This window comes from Mastigoproctus giganteus, chromosome 10 (assembly GCF_048544385.1).
Source record: "Mastigoproctus giganteus isolate SK-2022 chromosome 10, ASM4854438v1, whole genome shotgun sequence".
NCBI lineage: Eukaryota > Metazoa > Arthropoda > Arachnida > Uropygi > Thelyphonidae > Mastigoproctus > Mastigoproctus giganteus.
In genome coordinates, this window is record NC_143584.1 from 221,245,869 (window position 1) to 221,271,256 (window position 25,388).

The window sequence follows — 25,388 nt, forward strand, 5'->3', positions numbered from 1 at the left end:
GGTGTGTGTGTTCTCAAATTTTCTTAATAACAGCCTACTAATGATCTATAGTTACAGTATTTCTGGTAACCATGAAGCAGAAACAATACTTAAACTGTTGTTTGCTGATACTATATAATGCTCAAAGGATGCAATTACATTTTAGAAAATTATTTGCCTTGGAAGACATGCACTTAACTTAAAGATGGACAGAGCTTCCTAAAAATTGTATGATGTCCTTTTTTTAACATAACCATATTTATTGCCTTTTCTTCAAAATATTATTTTATCCTGAATAATGATTAAGATTTTCTAATAATTTTAAGCCATTGCACATCATACCAAATCACACAGGGTATTTTTTATCCTGAATAATGATTAATATTTTGAACAATTTAAGCGCATGGTGGTCATTTTAACCTATACAATGGGGATTTCTCAAATTTTTCATAGAGAAATCATGTAAAAATGGCTTTTCATGAAATTATTAGGAGTTTACAGTGGAAAAATAGCATGATTTAAGAGTTAAAAGGGGAAAAAAAAGAAGATTCGGGTGAAAATGACTCCCGCACACATATCAAGAGGTCATAATCATGTTATATTTTATTTATAATTACCATATAAAGTTAAAATATATGTGCAAGTTTGTAATTTTTGTCCTCCGTCCATATATTAGTCAAATATATACTTAGGGCCAGACAGGTAGGGATGGTAGGGTGGTAAACTCTGGCAGAGCCAGATATGCATCTTTGTAAAAACCATTGTAATTGAAATCATATTTCTTAAGAATAAAAACAATAGACACGTATAAATTCCTTTATTGACAATTCAGGAAATAAAATAAAATTTAATTTAAAAAAATATATAGGCAATATTCCTGTACAGACTAATCCAGTAAGGCTTACAAAATAATGAAATTTCATACAGTGTTGTTCATGTGGAGGACACACAGTGAGGCTTTTACAGTTTAAATGGTATCCATAGAAGAAAGTCAAGTGATGTCAAATCTAGAGATTGTGCAGGTTGGTTAATGTCTCCACAGTTCTGAACCTGTCAGAAATAATTATCTCAACATACTGATTGTGGCTTCTGCTGTGACAGATATTGTTGAAACAACAACTCCAGTACAGTGACATCTGTACTGGAGAAGTAATTCAAAAATAATTCTCAGAAATTCTTCTGAGAAGTAATTCAAAAATAGTGTGCAACTATCTCTGTGATGTATACAGTACTTTGTAAAGGCCAAAATGTAAGTAATGTGTGTGTGTATGTGTGGTTTATAGTGGCATAGTGTTTAGGATCAGTACATATGGTGCAGATGTGGGAACCACATCTGCACCATATGTACTCTATGATGAAATGCAGAACTATTGCAGGTGCCTCCGTAGCCAGGTGGGAAGGAGCAGCAGTGCGTAGCACACGCTTCTTGATTAGACCGGGGTTCGAGCCCGTCACCACCAAATACGAAGGATGCGGAAAGGTCACGAAATGACCACCGCATATCCCGGAGCAATATGGCCTTAGTTGCTAATGCTCCTAAAAATCAAACAACAACAACAACAGAACTATTGCAAAATACAGGAAAAAGTGTAGTGTCTGGTGTATGTAGTATTGTGTTTTGTTCTATTGTTGTGTCTGGCTACTTGGCAGCAGGGCCTCTACATTGCCTACCACCACAGCTGAGAGGTGAGCCAGGCTGCCCATTATACTCTGGCTGGTCTCCGCCAGGGTCACCAGAAAGCTCAGGTGACCCTGGCAGAGGAGAAGGGCGAGTTGGGGTAGATAGCATGAGAGTGGGACTCATAGTCAAGAGAAAGACAGAAGGATGAGGATTTGTTTGTTTTGATTTTTTATGGTGCAAAAACAACTATGGTTATATTGCGCCATGTCACAGAAGGACGAGGATGGAAAGAAGGCATCCTTTGGATGAGATGGATAGGTAAGGGATGAAAAGTAGGTTACTACCTCTTCTGGGGGCCCTCCCAATAGACAGGTTAAAGTTGATAGAGTTGCAAAGCTAGAGTGCCCCCCCATAGGAAGGGCCGGCATTTGGCAGCTGTTTCCTATGATTCATCCAAGTGATTTTTCTTTAATTGCTAGTTTACTGGTCTTGCCACTGGCTGAGCTGTGGTAGAGTTGTCCTGGTCTCAAAAGCAGCTTACACAAAGGCTGAGAGCTGTTTGTAGGTGTCTTCATTAGCAAGGGAGTGGTGCTCCTTACAAAGAGGGAGAGACAATAGAGAGGTGAGCATGTGGCTTCTAGGGACATGGTAAATTGGTGATCGTATGGCATATGCTCCCAATTTTCATCAATTCCTAGTTCAGTCAACTTGGCCTTGAAGGAGCCATGGCCAGTTAATTTTTTAATTTATAGGTGACGTACAGGCCAGAAGCATACCAAGGTGGTGGATTCAGATAGGTCATCAAAACATCTGGTACAATTTTGTGAGTGACTTGTCCTTTGGTTGAGGCAGTCCAGTCCAACTGGCATCTGTGGAGGAGGTGGGACAATGTTTTTCCTTTCCTGTTTCTAGTTAGCATTAGCATTAGTAGAGGCATATGATGCAAGAAAGCAAGCTTATGCAGCATCAGCCAAAAAAAAAAAAAAAAATTTCCACTTCACCCCTCCGTTCGTTCAAAATACCCGTCCAGCTGAGCCTTAAATTTATTTAGGATATCAACCTCCACAAGGGATGGAAGTCTGTTCCACCAACCAACTACCCGCTGGCTAAAGGCAAATTTCCGCACATCTATCCTACATCTGTCTTTCCTCAATTTGAATTTATGCCCTCTCAGGTGATTATTCTGAACGAGAGGAAGAATCCCATCAGCATTGAGCATGCTCAAACCATTCAAGGCTTTATACACCTCTATCAGATCACCTCGCCAGTGCCTAGTCTCCAGACATTGTAATTTGCAAAACTTAAGCCTTTCTTCGTAAGAGCAACCCTTTGTTCCATTCACTAATCTTGTTGTCCTTCTCTGTACTCGTTCCAGCAGCTCTACATCCTTCTTGAAATGAGGCCTCCAGACCTGTATACAGTACTCAAGGTGTGGCCTGACCATTGCCTTATACAAGGGAATAATCACCTCCTTATCCCTGCTAAAAAAATTCCTGTATATCATTGACAAGACACCATGAGCTACTCTTGCATCCCGTCTGCACTGCTCAAAGAACTTCATATCTGCCAGCACAATTGCCCCTAGGTCCTTTTCATTCTCTACCACTGTCAGTGTAGTACCAAAGAATTGATACTTTGCTCTGGGGTTGCTGTTTCCCATATGTAGTACTTTACATTTGTCAACGTTAAACTTCATTTGACACCTCTCAGCCCATCTGCTCAACCTTTCCAGATCCTGTTGCAGCAGCATAGCATCAGTAGTGTCCTTAACAACCCTGCCAACCTTTGTATCATCTGCAAACTTGGACATTAAGCTTGATATACCATCATCAATATTATTTATAAATACAGAAAACAATAATGGACCCAACACTGAACCCTGAGGGACTCCACTAATAACATTAGTTCACGATGAGCAGTGTCCATTGATTACCACTCTCTGTCTTCTCCCCCTCAACCACCCCTTTATCCCTAGCAGCAATTTGCCTCCAATGCCACACTGCTCCAATTTGTGCAGAAGTTTTCCATGTGCAACAGTATCAAAAGCCTTTCTAAGATCCAAGTATATAATATCAAAGTTCTTCCCTGCATCCAGCTCTTTTGTGACTGCATCATAATATCCACTCAAATTAGCATTAGTAGAGGCATTTGATGCAAGAAAGCAAGCTTATGCAGCATCAGCCAAAAAATAAAAAATAATAAATAAATAAAAAATAACCACTTCCACTTCACCCCTCTGTTCTTTCGAAATACCTGTCCAGCTGAGCCTTAAACTTATTTAGGCTATCAACTTCGACGACAAGGGATGGAAGTCTATTCCACCAACCAACCACCAGCTGGCTAAAGGCAAATTTCTGCACGTCTATCCTACATCTGTATTTCCTCAATTTGAATTTATGCCCTCTCAGGTGATTTGGTCAGGCAAGACTTCCCCTTAACAAAACCATGCTGTGTCCAAGCTATAACTGAAGTCTTGTCTAGATGATCCTGCAGTGCTTCTTTAACCAGTGCCTCCATTAATTTTCCTGGAACAGAAGTTAAACTCACAGGTCTATAATTACTTGTGTCAGCCTTTGATCCTCCTTTGTGAATTGGGGTCACATTTGCACATCTCCAGTCTATGGGTACCTCCCCTGAGTCCAAGGAAGCTCTCATAATTATGGCTAAGGGTTTGCTTACTTCGTTTAATATAACTGGATAGATTCCGTCCACCCTAGGTGCCTTTCTTGTGTTTATCTTAAACAATTTCTCCTCCACTTTACTCTCAGTTATTACAAGATTATCTAGCTTACTGCCAGAGTTGAATACACTTCTGGCATTCCCCTCCCTGAATAACTCATCATGTGTGTTTGTCGATGCAAAATATTCATTTAGTTTGTTAGCTACCTGAGTAGGATCATCAACAGTTGAACCATCAATATCAAGTGGACCAATCTGATTCATCCTCTTCCTTCTAGAGTTTACATAAGTAAAGAACTCTTTGATGTTTTTCTTTGCATCCTTTGCCAAAGATTTCTCATAATCTGCTTTTGCCTGCCTAACCTCCTTTGTGACTTGGTTACAGACCAGCTTATATCTATCATAGGCTTCTGTGTCACGTGTTAATTTATATGTATCCCATGCATTTTTCTTCTCTGCCATTTGTCTCATTAGTTCATCTGACATCCATTTAGGCCTAAACCTTGAACAATATTTCTTAGTTGGTATGTAAAGCCTGGTAGCTTCCAAGATAAGTTCTTTGAATGCTTCCCATTTTGAATTTGCTGTTGGTAACATCATCAGTTGGTCCCACTTTATAGAATTTAAATACTATCTCAGACCATCGTAGTCGCCTTTACGAAAGCAATAACCCTTCCCTTTACCCCTGATGGTGGTTACCTCTTTGAGTAAATACCAGTTCAGCACACTGTGATCACTGCCACCTAGTGGTTCCTTTATCTGCAGATTCTTAATGCATGAAGAATCACTACTGATAATCAAATCAAGTATATTACTCTCTCTAATTGCCTCCCGAACATGCTGATGTAGAAACAATCATCCAATAAATCCACAAAAGCCTTGCTAGTGTGTAAGTGACCAACCCACAAATTCCAGTCAATATCTGGAAAATTAAAATTCCCCATTATAAGACTTTTTGATTTACTGGCCCACTCTATTTCTCTGTACATTTTCTTATTATACTCATCAGAGTCATTAGGCCTATAGCACACTCCTACTCTCAATTTTGATCTCCCAATGCTTATGTCACACCAAACTGACTCAACACTGCCCCGTCCAGCAATGTCGACTGGCTTCACTTCCTTGGATTTTTATGTGTTTCTTAACTAATAGCATAACCCCTCCTCCCTTCCTATCCTGTCTATCCTTTCTGTAGACGTTGTACTCCCCAAATTCCAGTTCTGCATTCCTTATATCTGTGTGACACCACGTCTCTGATATCCCAACAATATCTGCCTTTGATGCTTTGAGCAATACCTCAAATTCATCAAATTTATTTACCAAACTCCTAGCACCCTAACACAACCCATGTGTTTTCTTGTACTGCAATGACTCCCAGCAGTCTCTGAAACATCCTGCATCTTGTTTTCCAGGCTTCTGCTCATTCCAATAGAAGCAGTGCAAGAATCACTTTCACCTCTGCCAGTGGCTACTGTTAATCTATTAGTCCTTGTATCCCCCCAAGCTAGCAGTTTTCCAACTCACCTAACACTGCCTCGATAGCATCAGCAAATATTCTTGCACCCTTTCTATTTAAGTGTATCCAATCCCTGTAGAAGCAGTCTCTCCTGTTAACAAGTACAGACCAGGCAGAAAAAAATTCTACCCCTTGAGCCTTGCACAATCTTTCCAGGGCCGAATTGATCGACAAGGCTCTCATCATATACTCCCTCCTATCGTGTCTGGGCAGAATTGCAAACACTTTCAAATTCAACCCTAATTCACGGCTTTTTTTTAACAGTGACCTGTACTTGTTAAGTAATTCTGCCGGTCTCCTAATCTTAATATCAACGATATCACCTTTTGTGCCCTTAAAAGATGATATCCGCTCTACAACGTCATCAACCTTTGCTCCTGGCAGACATACCCTGGTCCTGTTTCACCTATCGTTGTTGGTGAGGTCAAGAACATAGTCCATGATGGTCACTGGCAGAGTTTTCCTATGGTGGTATAAGAGCCCTCTTGCAATCACTTCCATATGCAAGGAGAGTGCACCTGCCAGGACCTGAAGTGCAGGTATGCTAACAGTACAGCATGCCCTGGGTGTTGGTGGATAAGGTATGCCTTTGAATTGTATCCAATTTCGTTCTATTTCTTTCAAGGATTATTCTGTGGCACCAGGCACCTGCACCATAGCAGGGAGCAGAACAGCCTTATCGATGACTGTTAATGTTCTTCTTTTTAGACCTCAGTCACATCTTGTGATTCTAAAAGTCATGCCTGTGTATTTCCTGATTTTTTCTGCAAGATGTTGGAGATGAGGGTGGAAGGTAAGTTTACTTACCAACTATAACGCCTATATATTTGAGTTTGGTTACAAGTTTTACTTGTCGCCATCAACCTTGAGTGTTGGTGATCAAGTAGCACTGAGGATGCCTTTGATTAGAATTGCTTGAAACTTTTCTGTTGATATTTATAGTTTATGTGTGATAGTCCAATCGTGGATAACTTTTAGGGCCATATTTATCCTCAAGCTGAGCACATGTGTTTGCATCTGTAATGATAATCAGGTTGTCTGCAAAGGCTCGTCTTGTACATACTCTATGTTGGTATTCAGGAGCTCATATAGTACGATTGACCATGAATCGTACTGACTCATCTAGTATGATTGCTTGGGGCGATTGACATTGGCCCAAGCACAGACCTCTGGTGACAGCTGTGTTATGTCCAGACCATGACTATGTGACTCATCAGATAATTCTGTAGGCAGGAGTAGAGAGTTTCTGGGAGGGCGGCAAGCCTCAGATGCCTCATAATGCTAGGCCACCAGAGGACGTCAAAGGCTCCCACAAAGCCTATGGAGACAGCAAGCTGATATTTTTGGTCAGTTGTGGATGGAGCAGTGGTGAGGGTCAACAGAGCGTCCTCAGTGCAGCTGCCTTTCTTGAACCCATGTTAGTGTGGGGATTGTAAATTTGCCTGATTGTAGTAGTTGGTTGCTCTGGTATGCAATATTTGTTCCAATATTGTCCTCCAATTATGGTTAAAGAAAGTTTTCACTCATGACCAATATCCTTCCTGTTCACTGTTACTGACACACCTTATTAATCTTGAAGAAGTACAGTCCAATTACTCAACTCTCTGCATAATTCCACATCACACAGTCATACACTGAGGATGAACAATTTCTCTTTTGCACACTTTTGTGGATTTTTTTTTTTTTTTTTTTTTTTTATGAAAACCCCCAAACACAAGAGGTATTAGGACCTATAATACTTAGTACTGTACTGTGCATGGGCTGAAGGTCGAGAAGGTAAAAGAAGATACTTGTTGACATTTGAACTTGAACTTTTGTAGATTAATTTTCAAGAAACATGTATGAAGGAAGGTTTCAGAAAAAGGAAGTTGAATGAATAAATGAGAAAGAATAAAAGTTGGTTCTGTGAGTTTGAAGTTGGACAGTAAAAGGATGTTGACTGATTGCAGCACATGTTTGGACTGCATTGGAAGAGAGAGCGGGAATTATAGAAGCCAATTCAAAACAGTGCTAGTGGAAGTATTTATAGAAAAGGCTGCAGAAACAGAACATCTATGAGACAGAAAGTGGAGAGACACTGTTAGAGATGAGTAATCAATTAACTTAACTGCTGTCTAATGAATGGAATCTAGAAGCCTGAGAAAGGTTTTGGGACACCGCCCCAGATGTTACAATATTCCATGGTAGGACAGATTTGCAATTTGTACAGAGTGAACTACTGTTTGGAAGACAAGTAATGCTGAGAGTAAAACAGAAAACCAAGTTTTTTAGATGCAGAGGAAGCAATATTTGTAATGTGGTTATGCCAAGAGAGATTAGAAGTCAGACAATCCCCAATAGAGATATATGATCTTGCCTAGAAATCAGTGTCATCATAGTTAAGCATAGCGCAGAAAAATCCTTTTTGCAAGATATAAGACAGGACTGGATTTTAGAAGGATTGAAATCAACTAAGTTAGCTTTGCTCCATTATAGAATTAGCTGGAGAACAGCATTCAAGGAATTTGTAGTGGATATTCAAGAAGTTGAAGCTGTTTGTGCAGGACAAGGTTTCTCAGACTGGAAGGTGGAATGTAATATGCTATCATCAGCAAAACTATGGATAAGATTTCTGGTCAATGGAAGTCATTAATATAACAAAGGTCATTAATATACAAGAGAAAAAGAGCAGAAGAAAGAACTGAACACCAGCATTAGTGAAGTGAGAGGACAGAGAGATTTCTACCACCACCCACAGTGAGCAGTCAGAGAGAAAACTAGATACCCAATTATAAAAAACAGTTGGCAAACCACAAGATGGAAACTTATTTAGAAAACCTTTATATCAAATGATCAAAAGCTTTTAAAATGTCAAGAGAAACTGCTTAAGTTTCACAAAACTTTTCCACTGAATTTGTCCATAGGTGGGTAAGATAAGCTGGATATCACATTGGATTGATGCTTACAGAATCCATACTGGCGATTGTTGATCAGATGGAAGGTTTCTAGATAGTTTAAGAATTGGTAGTTAATTTATTTTACTTTAGAAAGAGTTGAAGTAAGTGCAATGGGACGATAATTGGATGGGAGAGACTGAAGGCCACAGGAGGCATTGAATAGAGTGTACTGGGAATGGTGGGAGGTGATTTACCAAGATCATCAATACACGAGTTGGAAGAAATATAAGATGCTAGCAGGTCTGCTTTATCTTTGGCTGAAGTGACAATAGAACCATCTGGTTTTGGCAGAGGTGGAAACAGAGGTGGGCAAAAGTTGCAGCCAATAGCTTTGGCAAGAGACAATGTTTGTTGTTTGTTATTTGGTTTTTAGGAGCATTAGCAACTAAGGCCATATTGTTCAGGGCATATGCAGCAGTCATTCCCTGACCTTTCCGCATCCTCCGTATTTGGTGGTGACGGGCTTGAACCCCGGTCTAATCAAGAAGCATGTGCTACGCACTGCTGCTCCTTCCCACCTGGCTACGGAGGCACCTGCAAGAGACGAGAATGCTTGACTACCATTTGGACAAGAAGCAAGTTTTCTACTCTTAGCCTCTTCAAAATTTTCTGTGGCCCACGATCAAACTATTTAAATGAAAATGAGTTTTGTCAGACAATGCCAATTTCAAAATCTGGCAGATTTCTTCACCAAGCTGTACTTGGCAGATATAGCACTCTCTTCATAATTTGCCTTGGAAATTGTTATTATTATTAGCTATATGGTGCAAGGAATCTTGAGGCTTATGCTGCACCAACCAAAAAAAAATTTCTGAATTATCATGAGAGAGAGAGAGAGAGAAAACAAGAGTCAGAAGTAGAAGGGGATCACCAAAAAAGAGAAGAATGATGATATCCAGCTCAGGACCCTGGGTGTGCCAAGCCCATACTCACCAGATGTGAGCTCTTTGGGGTTGTTTTAGCAATTCAAAGTTCTGATTATTGTCCCTCCTCTGGCAGAATTATTTGGGCTGCTCAAAATACTCTAGTGCACAATCTCAATACTACACTCTGTTTTTGCAAATCTTCTTAGTTCACTGTATGTTAACCCCCAGGGGCTCACGTTTGGTATGGGCTTGGCACACCCAGGGTCCTGGGCTGCATATCATCATTGTTCTCTTTCTTGGTGATTCCCTTCTACTTCTGACTCTTGTCTCTCTCTCTCTCTCTCTCTCTCAGGGTAATTCAGAAATTTTTTTTTGGCTGGTGCAGCATAAGCCTCAGGCTTCCTTGCACCATATAGTTAATAATATGTCATTAACCATTTCACTTTCTTGAAATCTTGCCCCATAGCAATGGATAATGTGTTCAGAAAGAACAGCACTTACATGATTTTCTCTTTAGTGTACTCTTCAAGTGTCTACAACAGAGCAATTGTTTTTAAAACAGATTTCCACTTCACTATAACAGAAATTTCACCTTTCATCCATCAAATTTAAAAAAAAAAAAAAAAAATCATTACTTTTAGCGAATATAATAATATAAAATCACTATACTAATTCAGGAAGACAATAGGATTATTAAAAGAAAATTTTATATACATTTCTTTTAGTAATCCAGAACTGGTTGTTCTATAACAACCAAATTCTCTGCCTGCACTTCACAATGGTGGGAGTATTAGTAATCCTGAGTATAACTCCAGTGTTCTCCAAAGAAAATTTTGCAAGTCGGATGGCATTATGAAGTAGCTGGGTGGGGAAGTGTAATACTTCACAATATAAAATTTTCTTTTATAAATGTGACTTATGTGATCCAGAGCAAAAATTAATTGCATAATTTAACATTATATGCTCCTGTTGCATTGATCTCAATTGCATGGTTTGTTCAAATTGCATGTTATATAGTTAATAAATTCATAGCATGTTGTATAGTTAATAAATTTCATGAGCTTGAAGTTCTAGTCAAGACCAAAGGCAGATATTGTTGGGATATCAGAGACATGGTGTCACAAAAATATAAGCAGTGCAGAATTGGAATTTGGGGAGTACAATGTGTACAGAAAGGACAGACAGGACAGAAGGGAGGAGGGGTTATGCTGTTAGTTAAGGAACACATAAAATATAAGGAAGTGCATCCAATTGATGTTGGTGAACAATGCAATGCTGAGTCTGTTTGCTGTGACAAAACATTAGGAAAGGGAAAACGAAAGTAGGTGTATTTGTTATAGGCCTAACAAATTTGATGAGTATAATGAGCAATTGTGCAGAGAAATAGAGGGGGCCAGTAAATTAGAATGTCTTATTATGGGGGATTTTAACTTTCCAAATATTGACTGGAACTTGTGGATTGGTCACTCACACGCTAGCAAGACTTTTTTGGATTTATTGGATGACTGTTTTCTACAGCAGCATATTCGAGAGGCAACCAGAGGGAGTAATACTCTAGATCTGATTATCTGCAGTGATTCTTCATGCATTAAGAATTTGCAGATAAAGGAACCACTGGGTCACAATGATCACAATGTACTGATATGGGAATTACTTAAATATGTAACTACCGTCAAGGCTAAAGGGAAGGGCTTTTGCTTTCGTAAAGGTGACTACAAGAGTCTCAGACAGTATTTAAATTCTATACGGTGGAACCAGCTGATGATGTTACCAACAGAAAATTCAAAATGGGAAGCATTCAAAGAATTAATCTTGGAAGCTACTAGGCTTTTCATAACCCCGGGGGCTCACATCTGGTGAGTATGGGCTTGGCAAACCCAGGGTCCTGAGCTGGATATCATCATTCTTCTCTTTCTTGGTGATACCTTTTTCTCACACTCTCTCTCTCTCTCTCTCTCTCTCTCTCTCTCTCTCTCTCTCTCTCTCACACACACACACACACACACACACACAGGGGGGCTAACTCGGGAATTTTTTTTTTTTGGCTGGTGCAGCATAAGCCTCAGGCTTCCTTGTACCATATGGCTAATAATAATAATAATAATAATAATAATACCAACAAAGAAATATTGTTCAAGATTTAGGCCTAAATGGATGTCAGATGAACTAATTAGACATGTGACAGAGAAGAAAAATGCATGGGATGCATATAAATTAACATGTGACACAGAAGCCTATGATAGATATACGCTGGTCTGTAACCAAGTTACAAAGGAAGTTATGCAGGTGAAGGCAGATTACGAGAAATCTTTGGCAAAGGATGCAAAGAAAAACAGCAAAGAGTTCTTTACTTATGCAAACTCTAGAAGAAAGGGGATGAAACAGATTGGTCCACTTGATATCGATGGTTCAACTGTTCATGATCCTGCTCAGGTAGCTAACAAACTAAATGAATATTTTGCATCGACATTCACACTTGAGGAGTTATTCAGGGAGGGGAATGCCAGAGGTGTATTCAACTCTGGCAGTAAGCTAGATAATCTTGTAATAACTAAGAGTAAAGTGGAGGAGAAATTGTTGAAGATAAACACAAGGCACCTGGGGTGAATGGAATCTATCCAGTTATATTAAAGGAGGCGGCAAAGGAAGTAAGCAAGCCCTTAGCCATAATTATGAGAGCTTCCCTGGACTCAGGGGAGGTACCCACGGACTGGAGATGTGTAAATGTGACCCCAATCCACAAAGGAGGATCAAAGGGAGATGCAGGTAATTACAGACCTGTTAGTTTAACTTCTGTTCCAGGGAAATTAATGGAGGCACTGGTTAAAGATGCATTGCAGGATCATCTAGACAAGACTTCAGTTATAGCTCGGACACAGTATGGTTTTGTTAAGGGGAAGTCTTCTCTGACCAATTTGATTGGATACTATGATGTGGTCACAAAGCAACTGGATACAGGGAATAACTTTGATATCATATATTTGGATCTAAGAAAAGCCTTTGATACTTTTGCACATGGAAGACTGCTGCACAAATTGGAGCAGTGTGGCATTGGAGGCAAATTTCTGCTATGGATAAAGGGATGGTTGAGTGGGAGAAGACAGAGAGTGGTAATTAATGGACACTGCTTTTTGTGGACTAATGTTATTAGTGGATCCCTCAGGGTTCAGTGTTGGGTCCATTGTTGTTTTCTGTATTTATAAATGATATTGATGATGGTATATCACGCTTAATGTCCAAGTTTGCAGACGATACAAAGGTCGGCAGGGTTGTTAATGACATTACACTGCTGCAACAGGATCTAAAAAAGTTGAGCAGATGGGCTGAGAGGTGGCAAATGAAGTTTAACATTGACAAATGTAAAGTACTACATATGGGAAGCAGTAATCCTAGAGTAACGTATCAACTCTGTGATACCACAATGACAGTGGTAGAGAATGAAAAGGACCTGGAGATAATTGTGCAGGCAGATATGAAGTTTTCTGAGCAGTGCAGACAGTCTGCAAGAGTAGCTCATGGTGTCTTGTCAATGATATACAGGAATTTTTCTAGCAGGGATAAGGAGGTGATTATCCCCTTGTATAAGGCAATGGTCAGGCCACACCTTGAGTACTGTATACAGGTCTGGAGGCCTCATTTTAAGAAGGATGTAGAGCTGTTGGAACGAGTACAGTTTAGTGAACGGCAACAAGATTAGTGAATGGAACAAAGGGTTGCTCTTACGAAGAAAGGCTTAAGTTTTTCAGATTACAGTGTCTGGAGCCTAGGCACCTGCGAGGTGATCTGATTGATGTGTATAAAGCCTTGAATGGTTTGAGCATGCTTAATGCAGATGGGATTCTTCTTCTTGCCCAGAATAATTGCCTGAGAGGGCATAAATTCAAATTGAGAAAGACGGTTGTAGGATAGATGTGAGAAAGTTTGCCTTTAGCCAGTGGGTGGTTGATTGCTGGAACAAACTTCGATCTGTCGTAGAAGTTGATAGCTTAAATAGATTCAAGGCAGAACTTGACAAACATTTGGCACATATGGATGGGTGAAATAAGGGTTTTTTTTTTTTTTTTTTTGGCTGATGCTATATAGAGAATGTTTCATATTACAACTGGCTTGCATTCAAATCTCCTGATTCATTTTCTACCTACACCACTTGCAACAGCTGTAAAGCACTTATTAATCAAGCCAAACTAGATTTTGAACAGTAGAGAAGAAAACTTACTTCTTGTTCTTTTTTTTTTTTTTTTTTTTTTTTTTTTATGTGAACCCCAAACACGAGAGGTATTAGAACCTATAGTACTTAGTACCGTGCTTGGGTTGGAGGTTGAGAAGACGAAAGAAGATATTTGTTGACATTGGACTTGAACTTCTGTAGATTGTAATTTTCAGGAAATACGTATGAAGGAAGGTTGTTCCAGAAAACGGCAGTTGAATGAATAAATGAGGAAGATGAAAAGTTGGTTCTGTGGGTTTGAAGTTGGACAGTAAATGGATGTTGGCTGGTGGCGGCACGTGTTCGGACTGTTTTGAAAGAGAGAGCGGGAATTATAGAAGCCAATTCAGAAGAACAGTGCCCATGGAAATATCTGTAGAAAAGGCATGCAGCAGAAACAGTACGTCTATGAGAAAGAGAGTGGAGAGACTCTGTTAGAGATGAATCATTAATTAACCTAACTGCCCTCTTCTGAATGGAATCAAGAAGCCTGAGAGAGGTTTTGGGGGCACCACCCCAAATGTGGGAACAATATTCCATGGCAGGGCGGATTTGCGATTTATACAGAGTGAGCAGCTGTTTGGAAGAAAAGTAACGCCGAGAGCGAAAGAGAAAACCAAGTTTTTTAGATGCAGAGGAAGCAATATTTGTAATGTGCTTGTGCCAAGAGAGATTAGAAGTCAAGGTAATCCCCAAAAGAGATATATCCTTTTGCCTAGAAATTGGAGTGTCACTAAAGATAAGCATAGGAGCAGAAGAATCCTTTTTGCGAGATATAAGACAAGACTGAGTTTTAGAAGGGTTGAAATCAACTAAGTTGTCTTTGCCCCACTGGAGAATTACCTGAAGATCGGCATTTAAGGAATTGGTAGCAGATTTTCGAGAAGTTGAAGCTGATTGAGCAGGGCAAGGTTTCTCAAAATGGAAAGTTGAATGCAATGTGCTATCATCGGCAAAACTATGGATAGGATTTCCAGTCAATGGAAGAAGGTCATTGATATACAAGAGGAAAAGAGTGGGGGAAAGAACTGAACCTTGGGGGACACCGGCATTAGTGGAGAAGTTAGAAGACAGAGAGCCATCTACCATCACCCTCAGTGAGCGATCAGAGAGAAAACTGGATAACCAATTACTAAAAACAGTTGGCAAACCATAAGATGGAAGCTTGTTTAGAAGACCTTTATGCCAAACACGATCGAAAGCCTTTGAGATGTCAAGAGCAACTGCTTGTGTTTCACCGAACCTTTCCATTGAAGTAGTCCATAAATGGGTAACATAAGCCAGAATATCACCAGTGGATCGACACCGACGGAATCCATACTGGCGATCGTTGATCAGACGGAAGGTTTCTAGGTAGTTTAAGAGTTGGCGGTTAATTGATTTCTCCATTACTTTAGAAAGAGTAGAAGTAATTGCAATGGGACGATAATTGGATGGGAGGGATTTGTCACCCTTTTTAGGAACTGGCTGGATATGAGCAAATTTCCAAGCAGAAGGAAAAACACCTTTGGAATAAGAAAATGAAAAAAGGCGGCAAAGAATAGGAGTAAGTTCAGGAGCACAGATTTTGAGAACAAGTGGAGAAATACCATCAGGACCTGGAGCTTTCTTAGCATCAAGATTCATCAAAATCCTTCTGATATCCTTTTGACGGAAGACCACAGGAGGCATTGAATGGACCGTGTTGGGAATGGTGGGAGGTGTTTTACCAAGTTCATTAATACATGAGCTGGAAGAAAAATGGGATGCTAGCAGGTCAGCTTTATCCTTGGCTGAAGTGACAACAGAACCATCTGGTTTGGTCAGAGGTGGAAGCAGAGATGGGCAAAAGTTGCGGCCAATAGCTTTGGCAAGAGACCAGAATGCTCGGTTACCATTAGGGCAAGAAGCAAGTTTTCTACTCTTAGCCTGTTCAAACTCTAGTTTGGACTGATTAATAACTGCTTTACAATTGTTGCGAGCTTTGGTGTAGGCAGAAAATGAAACTGAAGAATTAGAAACAAGCCAATTACGATATGCAACATTCTTCTCTTGAACAGCCTTAGCACATTTATTGGAAAACCAAGGTTTAGATAAAGGACGAGATTTTAAAGTGGAGTGTGGGATAAAGGATTCCATTCCTGCAAGAATAATTTCACTGACATGATCTGAGCAAACGTTGACATCAGGAGTTTTGAAACAGTAATCCGACCAAGGAAAAGAAGAAAAGAAGTCTCGCAGGTCATCCCATTTTGCATTCTTGTAATGCCAAACAACACGAGGTTGGGAATAGCCATGAGATAAAGGTTCCATTGGAGAAGAGACAATCACCAAGTTGTGATCTGAAGTGCCTAAAGGACCTCTCACTTCGACCGTGTACTTAGAAGGGTTGTTTGTGAGAAAAAGATCAAGCGTATTGGCTGTATGATTAGGATTGTCCGGTATTCTTGTAGGTAAATGAACAATCTGTGCTAGGTCATTAGTAATTGCAAAAGCCTCAGCATCTCGACCTGCTGGGTCGGTGTGACTAGAAAACGGAACCAGCTGGAGTTGTGAACATTAAAATCACCAAGGAAAATTACCTCACTGTTAGGAAAGTTGGACTGGAGAAAGTCAAGTTGCAACGAGAGGAAGTCAAAGAGCTCCAAGTGATTAGTGGAGTTGGGAGAACGGTAGAGACAACAGATGAATTTGACACAATGAGGTAGAGAGATTTTAAGCCAGAGAAGATCAAAGAGAGGAGATTCCAAATTGCCAAGTCTCTGACAGGGAATATCAGAACGAACATATGCACAAGTACCACCTTTGAGGCGAAAGGAATCATACAGCGAATAATTTGGGCATCTGAGATGAACAGTAGTTGAATCAGCCGATAACTGAGATTCTGTCAGAAAAAGTACATGGGGTTTGGCAGACTGCAAGTGGAAATGGACATCGTTGAGATTAGAATTGAGACCACGTATATTTGTGAAATGAATTAGGAAATCCTTGGGAGGTTTAGATCTTTTTGCAGATAAGCTTGTTCTATTAGTTTGACAATTCATGGTGTATTCAATAGTAAGAAAAAGTGGGTGGGACATGCTGTATGAAGTAATGAAATTTTTGGATATGGCGTGCATGTGGGAAGAATATACCCAGATCCTTGACATAACGTGGCCTCGACAATGCTCCCCGCATACACACTACTCGGACTCCCTCCAGTCACTATCTGGCAGAGTAGAGGTAGCAAGATTATACACTAGCTGATCCGGAAGCCTCCTAGAGAGTTACCAATAGGTTCGGTCCGGTGTACTAACTAGCGGCCGGCCTGCGAAAACCGTTTTAGAGCTGTACCCTCAAAATGTAAGGAATATTGGATCTCGCCACAACGTTCATCATAACCTCAAAAGTCATCAATCATACTGCATGATGGAAGAGATAGGGAAGGGTTGACCGGAACTTAGCTCTAGAGACTAAACATGGGTTCCACCACTTCAAGCCTCCAATAAGCAAAGTGGTGGTATTTCACCGGTTGATGAGAGTCATCTACCATGAGAGTCATCTGTTCAAATGTTATTCAAGTATTTTGGTCTCTTGCAAAAGCTACTAGCTGCAACTTTTGCCTATCTGCACGCCCACCACTGTTAAAAAATGATAGTTCTATTGCATCAGCTAAAGATAAAGCTGACTTGCTAGCATGCTACTTTTCTTCTAACTCATGTATTGATAATCTTGGTAAACCACTTCCTACCATTCCCAGTACACTCCACTCAGTGCTTCCTGTCATCTTCAATCAAAAGGATGTCAGAAAAACTTTGAACAATCTTCAAGTCAAGAAAGCTCCAGGTCGTTATGGTATTCTGTATTGCCTTTTTACACTTTCTTATTCCAGTGATGTTTCCCCTTCTGCTTGAAAATTTGCACATATCCAGACAGTTCCTAAAACAGGTTAGAAATCCCTCTCGTTCAATTATCGCCGCATTGCACTTATTTCTAATCTGTCTCAAGTAATAGAGAAATCCATTAATCCCCAAATGCTAAGCTATCTTAAAAATTTCCACCTGATCAATGTTTGCCAATATGGATTCGGTCAGTGTCAACTCACTGGTAATATACTGCTTATGTTACCCATCCATGGACCAATTCAATGGAAAGTTTGATGAAATTCAAGCAGTTTCTCTTGACATTTCAAAGGCTCTTTATTGTTTTTGGCATAAAAGTCTTCTAAACAAGCTTTCAACTTCTCCAAGGTTCACTTCTTTCTCCCACTCTTTTCCTCTTGTATATTAATGACCTTCTTCGACTGACTGGAAATCCCATCCATAGTTTTGCTGTTGATAGCACATTGCATTCCACCTGCCAGTTTGAGATCCCATGCTCTGCACAAACAGCTTTAACTTCTGAAATATCCTCTACCAATTCCTTAAATGGTGATCTCTAGGTAATTCTGTAATGGTGCAGTGCTAACTTAATAATTTCGATTCTTCTAAAACTCAGTCCTGTCTTATATCTTGCAAAAAAGGCTTCTGCTCCTATGCTGATCTTTAACGACACAGATTTCTAGACAAGATCTGCTATGGATAAAGGATTATGGATAAATATTAGGGATTATCTTGATTTCTAATCTCTCTTGGCATAAGCACATCACAAATATTGCTCCCTCTGCATTTAAAAAACTGGGTTTCTCTTTTTTTTCTTGGCATTACCTTTGTACTAAACAGCTACTCTGTAGAAAGCTCAAATCTGCCCTACCATAGAACTATTCCAGATCTGGGGCAGTCCTCCCCCATAATCTCTAACTCCATTTAAAAGAGGCCAGTTAGGTTAATTAATGACCCATCTCTTACAAAGTCTCTCCATTCTCTGTCTCATAGGTGTTCTGTTTCTTCTGCATGCCTTTTCTATATATACCTCCATGGGCATTATTTAACCTAACTGCCCTCTTGGGTTACTGTTACAAGAATGATTTATAATACATTGTGGCATGACCTTTTCTCTTAATGTTACTTTTATATTTTATTTTTTTAAAATATTGCTCATAAAATATTGCTCATTAAAATTTAGCTCATAACAAGTCATATGAAAAACTGTTACTCCTCTGGCAGAGAAGTCTAAGTAACTCTACATGCATGTGCTATTTTAAAAATCAGCAAGAAATAATTGAAAATGGTTCCCTTTTTAATGCTACCTATATGTTCAATATATATTATGAATGCAACGATGAAAAATCCATTTTTTTTTATAGTAGAAAGGTATATGGTAAAATGTATACTATATATATATTAATATATATAATAATAACACAATTATACCACATGAAAATCTTAACAGGTTTTATTGTACTCAAAAATAATACAAGCTCAATACTACACTAATTTGTTAGCAGGTGACGTTTCAGGATGCTTGCCAAATCCTGTCTTCAGAACATAACTGATACACTTTGGAGGAACTGGACTTCTTACTTCTTGCACTGTAACACAAACCTGCACTATAATACAGATCTGCTAATGAATTAGTGTAATATTGAGCTTGTATTATATATGAGTTTAATAAAACCTATTTGTTAAGAATTTTCAGATAGCATAATAGCCATTATTTTATTATTATATGTATATTAATATATACAGTATAAATTTTACCATATGGATAAAAACCACATAATGTCCTTTCCCAATTATAAAAGGCATATTTTTATTTTTTGAAAATAAAACCTATTCTGCTGCACCTTAAGTCTGTTGGCAATGTAAATTGAAAAACCAATGCACTTCAACGATTGGATGCCAGCCAGTAAATAGCATGGAAGCTACAGAGAGTGGAACAATTATTATTATTAGCATTATGAGTAGTGGCAAATGATGTAGGGAAGAATGCAACAAAATCAGCCAAAAAAACCCACAAACCTTATCTGACCATCCCTTCTAACATGTCTTAAATTCTCATATAATATTCTTAAATTCTAATATGTCTTAAATTTCAAGCTACCCACAATGCCAAGATGGTAGTTTGTTCCAACAATCAATTACTCTCTGGCTGAAAGCAAATTTTTGCACATCTATCCTGCAGCCTATTTAAGTTTACGTCCCCTTGTGTGCATTGTCAGGGAAAAGGGAATGCCAGCATCATTTATCCAATATATTTAGTCTTACACTCCAATGAGGTCTCCTTGCAAGCACCTAGTTTCCAATTGCTGCAATTTGAAGAACCAAAATCCTTTATTATTATTATTAGCTATATGGTGCAAGGAAGCCTGAGGCTTATGCCGCACCAGCCAAAAAAATATATATAATAATAATTCCCGAGTTACACTGAGAGAGAGAAGGGAATTACCAAGAAAGAGAAGAATGATGATATCCAGCGCAGGACCCTGGGTGTGCAAAGCCCATACTCACCAGATGTGAGTCCCCAGGGTAGAATTTTGTGGTAAGAGTACCTCTTTGGTGACCAGTCCAGTTGCTCCTCTCTCTGCACCTGTTCCAAGAGATCTGCATCTTTCTTAAAATCAGGCTTCCAGACTTGTATGCGCTACCTGAAATGTGGCCTAAACATTATTTTATACAATAGGATAATCATCTTCTTGTGCCAGCTAGCAAAGTTCCTGTACATCATTGATAGAACCCTACAAGCTGCTCTTGCAGGCTGTTTGCAGTGCTCAGAAAACATGTCAGACCTGTACAATTGCCCCCAGGGCTCTTTTGTTCTCCACCACCTTGACTGTGGTAACCACTAGTATGTTATTCTGCATTATTGTTACATATATGCAGTGCCCTGCATTTACCAATGTTAAACCTTAATTGCCACTGCTCAGCTAATCTACTTAATTTATCTAGGTCTTTCTGCAATAGTATGCTTTGATTCCTGTCATTAACCACCATGCCAACTTTTGTATCAAATACAAACAAGCTTGATATGCTTCCATCAATATCAGTAAAGAGTAAGAGGCCCAACACTGAGCCCTAAGGGACTCCACTAATTAGTCCACGAAGAATAGTGCCCATTTATAACCATTCTCTGTTTTCTATCACTAAACCATCCCTTCATCCACAGCAGTGATTGCCTCTAAGCAATCTTTTGTGTGGTACAGTGTCAAAAGCTTTAATGAAATCTCAATAAATGATGTCAAAATTATTACTGCATCCAGTTTCTTTCTTATTACGTTGTAGTAGCTAATCAGAATGGCCAGATGAGATTGCCCTTACAAATCTCTGCTTTGATTGCTGTATAACTACATTTGTGTCAAGATGATCCACCCACATTACTGCTTTAACCAGTGACTCCATTATTTTCACTGGAACAGAAGTCAAGCTTGTGTCATCACTGCATCTACCAGATGCTTGTGTATTGAGCATCTGGCAGACACAATGTGAATGTCTCTATTTTTGTCAGTTAGCATTAGTAGAGGCATATGATGCAAGAAAGCAAGCTTATGCAGCATCAGCCAAAAAAAAAACAAAAAAACCCTTATTTCACCAACCCACTCACTCCAAATGTTTGTCAGGTTCTGCCTTGAATCTATTTAAGCTATCAACTTCTACAATGACAGATGGACGTTTGTTCCAGCAATCAACCACCCGCTGGCTAAAGGCAAACTTCTGCACATCTATCCTACAACCGTCTTTCCTCAATTTGAATTTATGCCCTCTCAGGCGATTATTCTGAGCAAGAGGAAGAATCCCATCCGCATTGAGCATGCTCAACCATTCAAGGCTCTACACACCTCAATCGATCACCTAGCAGGTGCCCAGTTTCCAGACACTGTAATTTGCAAAACTTAAGCCTTTCTTCATAAGAGCAACCCTTTGTTCCATTCACTAATCTTGTTGCCCTTCTCTGTACTTGTTCCAACAGCTCTACATCCTTCTTAAAATGAAGCCTCCAGACCTGTATACAGTACTCAATGTGTGGCCTGACCATTGCCTTATACAAGGGGATAATCACCTCCTTATCCCTGCTAAAAAAATTCCTGTATATCGTTGACAAGACACTATGAGCTACTCTTGCAGACCGTCTGCACTGCTCAGAAAACTTCATATCTGCCTGCACAATTACCCCCAGGTCCTTTTCATTCTCTACCACTGTCAGTGTAGTACCACAGAGTTGATACATCACTCTGGGGTTACTGCTTCCTATATGTAGTACTTTACATTTGTCAATGTTAAACTTCATTTGCCACCTCTCAGCCCACCTGCACAACTTTTCTAGATCCTGTTGCAGCAGTGTACTGTCATTAGTGAGAGAGAAAATCTTTATTGCAACTAAATGAATACAATGTACATATATAGATTTAAGTGAAGTTACAATTGTCCCATCAGGGCCAATCCTTAACAACTCTGCCAACCTTCGTATCGTCTGGAAACTTGGACATTAAGCTTGATATACCATCATCAATATCATTTATAAATACAGAAAACAACAATGGACCCAACACTGAACCCTGAGGGTCTCCACTAATAACAGTTTTTCATGTTCAGTAAGCAAAACCAAAGATCTACAGCAAGATTAGACACTCTGTCATTTTACAGATGCCAAAGTGTCTAATCTTACATGGGAAAGGGAACCTCCTAGAGGAAAGACATGCTTTTGCTTGCCTGCTGTCTGTTAAACACCAAACAAAAAAAAAAAATGTCTCGTAATTCATAGTACATTAAAATTAAAACAGAAATGCCGTACAGCCAGTTAGAGTATATTGGTTCCCAGGAAGAAGGTACATGGGAGAATCTGATTTCATTTACAAAAAAAAAAAACAGAACCTGAAGATGCCATTCTAGCAGTGAAAAGTGAAGTTATCAAATAAAAATGATAAGACAATGAGAGTGGATACTATCCACATTGTAACAACTGACATTCCTGTGGTTATTCAATTAAAACCTTGTAAACAAAACCTGTCATCTGAATAATTTAAAATATGCATTCCTTTCCAAAATGAATCTTTAGTTATATCTCAGACACACTTATTGTTTTTCTTTGGTGACAGTTTGAATCTTACTAGCACCTCTGGAACAGTCCCCTTACTAAGAGACTCTTCCAGGGGTAACAGTCAGTGGATTGCTATGGTCCAGAACAGAGCAGTCTCTTGTTGCCATTTTATATTGTTTTCTACAAAATGTTGTCTACTATTTGCATGACTGCTAGGGGAGATTATTGAAAAGTCTAAGATCATCCTTGCCTGTTACATTTCATAATGTCCTAAATAATGCTTGCTTACAAAGCTCAAAAGCAGAATCACCACTATCAGATGGTCCAATCACTAACGGACACGACAGTTACTCAAGCAGTACTCATCTGATAATGGCTGCACTTTATCTTTTTTTCCCACTGCAGGATGGAAGAATCCTCAACAATTCATGCTGGGGGAAATGGACCATAATCTGCCACGCTGGTCCATTGCAGGTTGGCAGATCGACCGTATTCAGCAGTCAGGGGCTTGAACCCCGGTCTACTCAAAGAGCGTGTGCTACTGTACTCCCGCTCCTGACCACTCGGCTACGGAGGCCTTTCTCACCTGATAACTGGTGGCTTAAAATTAAAGTCTCAATGTTGTCTATGATTCGAAATTTTTTTTCTTTTTTTTTTGTGGATACACATCAAATTTTGGTGGAGAGACATGCATTTTCCGGTGTTGTGCTTGAAATACAAAACTCTGAAAACAACCGGAGTTATTCATGTCTCAATTTGTCCTGTAGGCATCTCACCGACCGGGAGCGTACAATCGGCCAAAATGATTTCTCTTCCCACTCAAGTTAACGTAATCCTGTCCTTTAACACCTGCATCCCAAAATTAAAAATTTTCATAAAAGGGAGCAATTACTGGATTAATAAGCATTTTATTCACTGAAAAATACTGTTTTCTTCATCATATAAGAAATCTTTCGCTAATACAAAGCAGAACTTTGTTGATCCCCATGAGTGACGTACACTTGGAACGTGAATGCAAGCAGAATAACAAGAAAATTGGGTACTTTTGGAGTAAATTTTTTCCATTGTACCTTCATGTATTTCTTTTCTGACACATTATTCGCGGGCGCAGCAATTTTCGAAAATTCACTGTATTGGAGTTATACCGAATTGAATCTGATGAAATAGTTGTGGTTTAAAAAAAAAAACTGCATTTTCAAGTGTTATAACTGCAATTTTTTTTTTTTTTTTAGGAATATGCTCGATTTTTAATTTTCTGTTTTATATTATCGAAAGTTTTGTTGTTTAATCAAAATAACAATATTCTAAAGTCAATAAAATGTAACTGCCTTTTTTGTTGTTGTTTATTTATTTATTTTTTATTTCAGACGCCAAAACCGGAAGCAATTTGATGCGTGGCCGATTTTTAAATTGGTCCCTTAAAGCGCAAGATTACTTAAATTATCAATATTCCAAAATTTTAATATTACATAATGTTTCGTGCTCATTTTGTGCTTCTGTACGTAGATCACACGGCAATAAATATAATCTAACCTTACTAAGAGGTAGTTTGGTTTCATCGCATATCATTCGCACTGATGAAAGGCTGTATTGTAGCAACACTTTTCCAACATTTTCAACGATTTCACCGAAATGTTCTTTTAATAGTATCCGACATAAGCTAATTTCAGTTTTCGACATGTTTCTGGTCACAATATAAAGCAATCCGAGACCAATTTCCCCAAAACCGCAATACCCAATTTCACTACCGCCATAGAACGGTACTCTCTGTACCAACGGGTTTCCCTTTGCTCTGCCTCTAGTGTGCACTGTTTCGGTTAGGAAGGAGAGTAAAGAATTGTTAATTAAACTACTTTCATATTCATGTTGTAAACCCGTACGCATCAATTTTTAATAATAACGTTTCCACAAGAAGCAAACAAATAACCATTTTAATGATATTTAAAGTGCAGCAAAGAACAAGTTACAACGCCACGTTTAGAGAAGCTAACCAACTCCGTATCGCAGGTCTTCGAACTGAGTGTACATGTATGTCCACTAGAGGGCGAGTTGAGAATATTACTATGGTAAATAATATTACCATATATATTATATTCCTTTAATTCTATTTCTTTAATTGCAGCTACGATGAATCCAAAGGTGGTTACCGATTTTTTTGTACTTTGCATCCTTCCCCTTTAAAATGCTTCGTAAATTTCACGCCCCTTCTAAAACAACTGCAAATGAACAGATCTGGCAAGAAATTAGCGGTGAGTATAAATACTTTTATAAATTAATATATACTCCAATACATTAATATAAATTAATATATATACTCCAATACATTGAAATAAAATACACTTCCTACCCCGATTAATGGAAAGGAAGTGGCTGCATCGTGAAGCATAACTTATCATATACAACCCCAGGGGGTTCACATCTGGTGGGTATGGGCTTGGCATACCCAGGGTCCTGAGCTGGATATTATCATTCCTCTCTCTCTCTCTCTCTCTAAGAGTAACTTGGGAATTTTTTTTTTTTTTTTTGGCTGGTACAGCATAAGCCTCGGGCTTCCTTGCACCATATGGCTAATAATAATAATAAAAATAATATCATTACTCTCTTTTTTTATTATTAATCTTGCCTCCTTAGGCATATCAGCAACTTATGCCATATTGTGCCATTGGTTTGTTGTTGGTTGAATGCTCCAACCAACAATGGTTGTTGAAGGATT

The 25,388-nt window shown here is 39.0% G+C and overlaps 1 protein-coding gene across 2 annotated transcripts in view; it reads right to left on the reverse strand.

The window, feature by feature from the left end:
* The window catches only part of LOC150079952 (DNA-directed RNA polymerase III subunit RPC3-like), a 99,989-nt gene extending 75,534 nt beyond the window's left edge, over nucleotides 1-24,455 (reverse strand). The window contains exon 1 of one of the 2 annotated variants that reach the window (XM_090382724.1): nucleotides 24,209-24,455. In XM_090382724.1, the coding sequence (XP_090238850.1) occupies nucleotides 24,209-24,355 (147 nt within the window). In that variant the 5' untranslated portion in view covers nucleotides 24,356-24,455. The remainder of the gene's footprint in view (nucleotides 1-24,208) is intronic. The other variant, XM_090382725.1, reaches the window with a different exon arrangement.
* Nucleotides 24,456-25,388: the final 933 nt, after the last annotated feature.